At 43.0% G+C, this 7,701-nt stretch overlaps 1 protein-coding gene and 1 long non-coding RNA gene across 5 annotated transcripts; one reads left to right on the forward strand and one right to left on the reverse strand.

Moving 5' to 3' along the window:
• The first annotated feature begins 213 nt into the window (after nucleotides 1–213).
• On the forward strand, nucleotides 214–1,003 carry LOC147432373 (uncharacterized). Its single transcript, XR_015185553.1, has 3 exons — nucleotides 214–555; nucleotides 729–768; nucleotides 869–1,003. It is a non-coding gene; the product is annotated as an uncharacterized LOC147432373 (long non-coding RNA).
• LOC147432374 (putative beta-1,4-xylosyltransferase IRX10) lies at nucleotides 765–6,229 on the reverse strand. Of its 4 annotated transcripts, XM_086492353.1 has the most exons (6): nucleotides 6,020–6,229; nucleotides 5,195–5,227; nucleotides 5,030–5,111; nucleotides 2,673–3,064; nucleotides 2,261–2,502; nucleotides 765–1,972 (listed from the first exon to the last, which is right to left on the reverse strand). In XM_086492353.1, exons 1-6 carry the CDS (start codon nucleotides 6,143–6,145, stop codon nucleotides 1,441–1,443), a joined length of 1,407 nt encoding a protein of 468 aa, XP_086348479.1. In that variant the 5' UTR covers nucleotides 6,146–6,229; the 3' UTR covers nucleotides 765–1,440. The 4 variants fall into 4 exon arrangements, with proteins under 4 accessions (XP_086348479.1, XP_086348476.1, XP_086348478.1 ...); XM_086492350.1 differs by having other exon boundaries at nucleotides 5,030–5,230; nucleotides 6,020–6,151; XM_086492352.1 differs by lacking the exon at nucleotides 6,020–6,229 and adding an exon at nucleotides 5,563–5,971 and having other exon boundaries at nucleotides 5,030–5,227.
• Between the last annotated feature and the right edge of the window lie 1,472 nt (nucleotides 6,230–7,701).

The raw sequence follows: 7,701 nt of genomic DNA on the forward strand, positions 1-7,701 counted from the left end.
GGTTTTTTTAAATGAAATTGAATGTGATTTGGTGATCTTTTCAACATAATCTTGACTACGAGGACAAGCAGAAATCCAAGCACGATAGGAAAGAGGATTTAGGACTTTGGTGTCACGAACACTCTTAGATTTTATGTCACCCTTAGAAAGAGGATTGGTGATTCTGCACAAACGATTTCTCACAAAGTGTTTGTGACTCTCATCACGAATTCTCACAGCCACAGGTTCTGCACCTTTTCAACTAGACTGCACACATTCCGACAACGCTTTCAATGAAAGTGTAAGAGTCAAATAGTGGATTCCTTGAGAAACAATAGTGTTCACGGTATAGGAAAAATCCTAAGAGACCTCAAAGAAATAGCCCACGGGTCTTGAACTCAAGATACAGTGACTCGTATTCGAGAACCACACAAGAATTTTTTAATTCTGGAGGCTGTTCGGACGTTGTTAGCTCTACCGTAGATGACAACCTCTCATGTCGAGTTAGAGCAGCAGCAGCAGCGAAGCGAAGAGTTTCCCTTCCTGAGACTAACACTGGCGATACACCGCCCGGAGGTAACGCTCTTTACTGCTTTCTCAGAAATTGGATTATCTACTCTCAAATCCTCTTCAATGTAGCGCATGGCATTCCAGTACGGGAGTCTGATACTTCTTTGTCACATGCATTTCTTCATTTCAACTTGACATAATCTCATTTACCATAAACTTTGGTGGGTTTTCGAGGAAAGGCAGCCATCATCATCATCAATCACAGGACAACATCATCAGGCAAGAACCTTTACTTAAGAAACAATCTCAACTCAGTGTGTTAACAAACTGCTTCATCATGTACATCAGAAATGGTAACCAAGATGTCTTCATTCTTCAGCTGAGATTTCCTGAGGGTCCACTCCGATTAAAAGCTGTAGCCAGAATTTGCTCAAAAGAACGGTTGTTCGCTCTCTGGTTACTGAATTTATCCCTTGGAAGAAGTGACAGAAAATAGCTTCCAATTGCGTCTACCAACCAAAAGCTCTAAGCATAATGACACCTCTTTGACATGAACCAGCAAACAGAAAGGGAAGCCGCCATAACAAGGTGTGGCAGTTATACAAAAGTGTTCCAAGTGGTGAGCAGCAGCATTTGATGGCTCTTGGGTAGTGAGGAAATGAAGCGAGTAACTTCTCACTTATTCAACATATGTGCCTCAATGGGTGCGAAAGATCCTTAGGGGCTTGTAAAAGAATAGAGGTAAGGAGCTCTCAATTAATCAGAGGTTTGATACTTGAAAGAGCGAGCGCTTACATGTATGGGTATAAGAGGTCTATGCACACTTTTTCTACAAGAAAGCTCAGTCTTCTTTACAAGAAGTAAGAAGAGCAATGCGACATTGATGGTGCCTCTGCACAAGAGCTTGCTGATTCACATAGAGCAAGCAATTGTGTAGGGATAACTACTCATCTACAATACAGGAACTTGCCATGGTTTGAATTCACTTGAGTTTCCTGCAGTCCAGTTGAGAGTGGATGGCTGGCCCAGCTGTAAGTATATGCTACTATCATGGGGAAGTTTCCTGGCTAGAGCATTCATCACCTGGTGAAATCCGTCGCCGGGATATGTTGGCCGTGGGAAGAGCAAAGCCTGCTTAATTCGAGGATCTGACATCATCCTCTGCTTCTTGGTTACCTCCCCCACAGGTATGGATGTCAATATGTGTTCCAATTTATCCACATCCGTCTCGGGTACAAACACAGCAATGTCATCCCATGGTATGACTTCTTTGAATGGTAACACTATGTCGTCTGCTATGATCACAGGTATGCACCCAAACACCACTGCCTCAACCAAGCGTGGACTCCAGGGAGCCCACCCCAGAGGGCACAAGCAAAATATGGACGTCTGCATGTCCTCATAGTAAGTGTCTGGATGTTCTGATGATATGTCGAATAATGCGTTGTTCTTGTACTTCTCCCATATGGCAGCCCGAATTCCCCTGCATTAATTGATGAAACATGGTGCTATATTACCCCATATGCAAAAGTTGTAGACAAATTTCAAGCAAATGCGTGCAGATGGTCCGCATGTTCACCATTGCTGCGTGCGTGACAAAGGTTGTATCCATATAAAACAGAAATGAGGCGCAAACAAGCTCGGCCCTTTTATTCATAATAGTGGGCCTTCATAAACAACATAAGGGTGGGTTTTTTACTTTTGGTTGCGCATTATTGCCACCATTAATACAGAGTGAATAGTAGATTAACGAACTTCTGAAGAGCCTCACCTTGCATAGTGGTCCCCTTTGGGACTGTCATTCATGTCGTAGAAGACACCTCGAAAATAGGCGAATGTTGAACGTGGAGTGTTAAAAGGTATGGTGTGATTTGAACTCCTTCTAGGGGAGACATACGGAGGGATGACAATGGACCCATTTCTTAAGCAGGAATGATTTGTCTGTCCGAATGTTTGTAACAGGGTTGCACGCTGGAGGAGGGGGAAGATACCACGCTCAACAGCTTCTTTCTCCTGCACAGCAAATCAAGTTAAGAATGTATGTTTGCAAATTTACTAGTTCTAAAGTTCAAGCTGATGCCTTAATTTTTTGAGTGTCAATTAGAGGATATATATTCGTACACACACACACACACACACACACACACATTTTTATTTATTTATATTCGCCAAGCTTGTCTTACCTGAAAATGGAAGCAGGCTCCGAAGTCATGAGGAACAACAAAGAAGTGGTCAGCACCATCTGTCCGATTCCAAAAAGGCCATTCAGTAGAGATGTATTGGATGGCGCTGCGCATCATGCGAGGCATGTTGTTGATGAAGGGAAGCCCAGTCTTTGTGAGATCGCAATTGGTGTAAACTGGAGTGTAGAACCAGTCTGCCTCTTTGGGGTCAAAAGTGCGCACCGAGCTCGAAAGCAAAAATAGATGCATGTATATCTCAATAGCAAACATGTGCGACAGGCACCGCATATCTCTCTGCACTACCCACTTGTTGAAAATACTTGGGATATCATATACATATACCTTCAGCCTCCCCATAGGGTCCTCATTGAGCATCAAGTGTCCTTCATGACCTGCCATTAGTAATTTAGTTGTATAAGAGAACTTGTTAAGAACATTCCCATTGAATGTGAAACACCATTAGCATCATTAGTACAAGTGGGACTTAAATAGCTTGCGTCTGAGTGTTTACCAATAGGCATAGTTGTAGCTTGTGACAAGCTCCTCTTTGTAAACGGTGCATTGATGGTTTGGTACATGGTTGGAGCAATCATAAGAGTAAAAGGTTAAGCTTAAGAGTCAAGCGCTCTTTTCATCTATTCTAACATTTGCAACCTTGCAAGTTCTTCAGTGGAGACTACTGCTTGACCTCATGTGCGTTACAACTCTTTTTCTCTCTGGACGATTAACTCTCGAGTTCAAGACTCTTTGAATACATCTATTAGGTCTCTTGGGAATGTTCCTACGATGTTAGAATTTCTATCCTTCTTCTCATTCTTCCGGCCAGGTCCCCAAATATATATTTTTGGTGTTACAAGCATCACCATCACCTGTGGATAAATTTCAAGCACTTCAAGCGCTTCGATCATCGTTGATATCAAGAACTCTACTTGTGCTAAAATCAAAGGAGTTTTCTATGCCCAACAAGCATAGCTCACTGCTCAATTGGTGAGACCTCAGTGAGGTAGCCCCGAGGTTGAGGGTTTGACGTTTTGATGGGTGTCTCCTTCTCCCTCATTGGGGAGGCTGTTCTCGAAGTCGCCTCTTGAGGGTGTAATGACTCTATTGTGCAGTTGTAAATACATGATATGTCTCCCTACGAACTTCATCATTCTCAATGGTTATACAGTAAAAAAAGGATTTTTCTATGCCTACAACTCAGTCCATAGGATTTTTAAAATACTTATAGTCTAGGGATTGTAAGGCCACCCTCAGTGAGATAGCACCGGGTATACCTGTTATTGTTGCATGGGGGATCCTTCATAGGGGATCTATGGTTAAAACTAGGGTTGGGATCGATGGCAATCTTGGCCATTGGATGAAGCAACAAACTAGGGGTGAACTATCACAAGAAGATTTAGAAATTTTCTCATGTAGGGAAACGGAGTCTTTTCCATTGTTTATCTTACAAATAATAATTATCATCATGAGCTTCTGCTCGAGAGGCACCGCATACCTAGCTAGGTATGCAGTGCCTCCCTCACAAAAGTTCATGATGTTGAGGTAAGTCACAATGTGGGAATTATTGTGAGAGTTTGTCCAAAACTTCTTGTGTATATGTGATCGTAGTTCACCCTTGGTTCTTCAAGCTCAATTCATTGGACGGTCTGGAATGCTTATAATTCCAGACACCTAGTCTCAACCATAAATTCCCCCTTTGGGCACACTATACAACTTGGAGACGTGGGTGGCGCTTGCGACTAAGAGTTCGCAAGCCTCACCATCAGCACATGCATGGATGTAGCCAAGGTTGGCCCCATTGTGGAATGGCAGCAATTAAGAGGTTTGAGGCTTGAGGCATAGCCATGGGGAGCCCATGGTGTGACTTTTATGTTGTGGCTGTTGGTGTAACTACCTTAAAAACTTGGCAGTGAGTCTTCTTAAAAGTGTAAAACCAAAAAACGAATCCACGAATATCCAATACTTTGAAATTTTTTTTAAACTACCGAGAGTTATAAATGACAAAATTTTTAAACCAATTATATGATGAATGTACATTTAAACCAAAGCCGCTCAAAAGTGGAAATAACGGGTTTCTTTAAGTGCATGTGGAAGAATGATTACACAAGGAATAAAAGGAAATAATATATTTTCCAGTACATCTCAAAGCAAAGCGTGAAAAGGAACAGATTTTCTTTTCTAAAAGTGCCAACAAAAAAGAGTGGAGAGAGTAAGAGAAAAGAAATGTAGAAAAATTATGAGATTAACCTCTTTGCAGATAAGGGCACTGCGCAGTGAGGGGAAACTAAGCCTGATTAAGAGAAATAAATTAACAGCACTAATCACATTGGGAGTACTCTTCACAATCAATGCAGTACCTGCCACCCGAGCTTGAGGAGCGACAAATGCCCGAAGCCCAAATCCAGCCAGCAGTATCAAGAAGAGCAGATGGCTCCATTGCTGCCTCATTCTCTCTCACTTTCTATTATCCCTGAGAAGCCGCAATCAAGCGGTCAAGTATCCCGGGAATGCGGCTAATCCACCTGATTAGCACCGGGGGATTGCTTCATTGGTGCCTACTGGTCAAGTGCAACCAAATCAGTATATTGAAAAGATTAACTTGCTTGTTATCCTCATAATCAATGAGCAAATCATTGCAAGAAGAGAACATTCTTGTAAGTAGAGGGTATTACCATTATACAAGTAGAGGGTGTTATCACTGTATAACTATAGTAATTCAGCACTCATAATTATTGTACTACATTCTTGTAAGTAGAAGGTGGGTATTAGCATTACAGAAGTATGATTAAGCCACTCATAGTCATTGCTCATTCACATTCTGTTGAATGGTAAGGTGGGTGATTCTTCAGCAGTGAATACATTCGAGCCCTGAGCAACCCATGTGCATTACCTTCTTTCGCAGAGATGGAGCTCTTCAGCACTTGCGGGCTCATCAGAGAAGCCTCTCTCTCTCTCTCTCTCTCTCTCTCTCTCTCACACACACACACACACACACAATGCATGCATGCAAGAGTGTATCCACAGTGAAAGGCTCATGAACTATACACTACATGAGAGAGAGAGAGAGAGAGGGAGAGAGAGCAATGTCGCAGCACTTGCATCACAGAACACTAAAGGAAACGTGGTGTGTGTGTGTGTGTGTGTGTGTGTGTGTGAGAGAGAGAGAGAGAGAGAGAGAGAGAGCGCGCAATGTTGCCCTATAATAGCACTTGCATTATAGCACGCAAAAGGAAACGTGTGTGGTACTATGTGTGTGTGTGTGAGAGAGAGATTTTGATTTGTATGTAGGCCTATATGTGTGTCACAGTGTCATTTCTGGAGTAGTAGAGAGAGAGAGGGGCTTTTGCCTTGCGTGCTTGTTGTTCTTGTTCTTGCAGCTTGCTGCCTTCAAAAGCTCTCCTCCTCCCGCCTTTGCCTTTACTTGCATGAAGCTTTTTGTGCAGAAGAGCACTATTCGTGACTGCAACTCCCATCTGGCAACCTCTAAGCGCTCCATGAAGGGGCCAAGGCTATAAAGAAGAGAGAGAGAGAGAGAGAGAGAGAGAGATGGTAGTCTAGTCGATCCATACACACACACACACACACACTCTCTCTCTCTCCTCTCTCTAGAATGGCATTTTCTCCACTATTTTCTCGTTATTGCCTCCCTTTTCCTAAAGAGCAAAATTGGCTTTTCGACAAACATTAGTAAATTTTCAAATTTTAAAAAAGCTATGTTTCTTTCATCAGTGGAGAAAAAGGTGAGCCTCAAGGCTAAAAGCAAAAAAAAAAGCTCACCTTGCAAGCAAAGGTGGGAAACTTGGCTTGTAGAGTAGACTGCCTCTAGCTTGTGATCGTGTTTTCATGTAATTTAATGCAAAATTAATGTCATAATATCGAGCTTGTATTGAGCCATACCCCTCTAAATTCTAATTATAATAGGGGGGTAATAAGCCACACCCTGCCACCGACTCCAATTTTTAGCTTGTACTTTTAGGCTCTTTAGCAACAAGCAAAGGCCTGCCGCCTCTCTCTCATTCTAGCCTGTCAGTTTGTTGGGTCCCTCTCTTAGCATTTAAGGTAGGTATTAGGAAGCCCATCTTAGGCAGTGGTCGTGCGCAAGGAAGGCTCCGTTACTTTTTGGTTGACGAGTTTCACCGCACTAGAGTGGTAACGTGGTTGCACTTGCATAGTTTGCACAACTATGCCAGTTGCACACATCTCTCTCTCTCTCTCTCTCTCTCTCTCTCTCTCTCTCTCTCTCTCTCTCTCTTAGGTGGCACACAATGACACATGCATCTCCTATGGTGTAATGCCGAAGGAAAAGTGCAGCAGCCCCACCACCAAGCCCACCACACCCTTGCGCTTACCAATCGTCTCCTTCATCGGAGCTATCGAAACTTCATATACCACGCCTAGCCGTTCTGCATTGATTGCCTGTCGTTTGCGTGACATCTTGTATCTCAATCGCACATCTTCTCGGATTTTGTGGGATTGACTTCCCTTGTCTGCAATCGGAGGCAATCACCAAGAATGTGCGCATTTTGAAGGTCGATGGAGGTCTACAATTAACATTGGTACCCAGTAGTACTTGATGGCATGTGCGCAGTCTCTCTCTCTCTCTCTCTCTGTGCTCACAAATGGCACCAATTCTCTCTACCAGTAACTCCCCTATTTTGCAACTGATGCGCCTGAGTTGCATGTGCGTCTGTCAAAGGATTGCCGAAAATGTTGGATAACTAAACCCCGTGTGACCATGTTCGTAAATGGACAACAATGTTGTAAGCTTGACAGCCTCGACATGGAGAGAAAGTGTCCGATAGATGTCCCCTATGCAACCTTGAAGGATGATGGATCTACCATTGATTGAGCCCTTCCAAGGTGGTTTAGAGAAATTTAGTGTAAAGACCTTCAAATGTAATCACTTTGCCTGTCAAATTCTCCCTCTGCAGGTGTTCCAAGTTTGTAGAAAATGGTCTATTTCGACACTCAAAGCGAAAGTGTCCGATAGATGTTCCCAACGACGAAGAATCGACTCTGCAACCTTAAA

This window comes from Adiantum capillus-veneris, chromosome 20, assembly GCF_014529385.1.
Source record: "Adiantum capillus-veneris isolate H3 chromosome 20, ASM1452938v2, whole genome shotgun sequence".
NCBI classification, from domain to species: Eukaryota; Viridiplantae; Streptophyta; class Polypodiopsida; order Polypodiales; family Pteridaceae; genus Adiantum; species Adiantum capillus-veneris.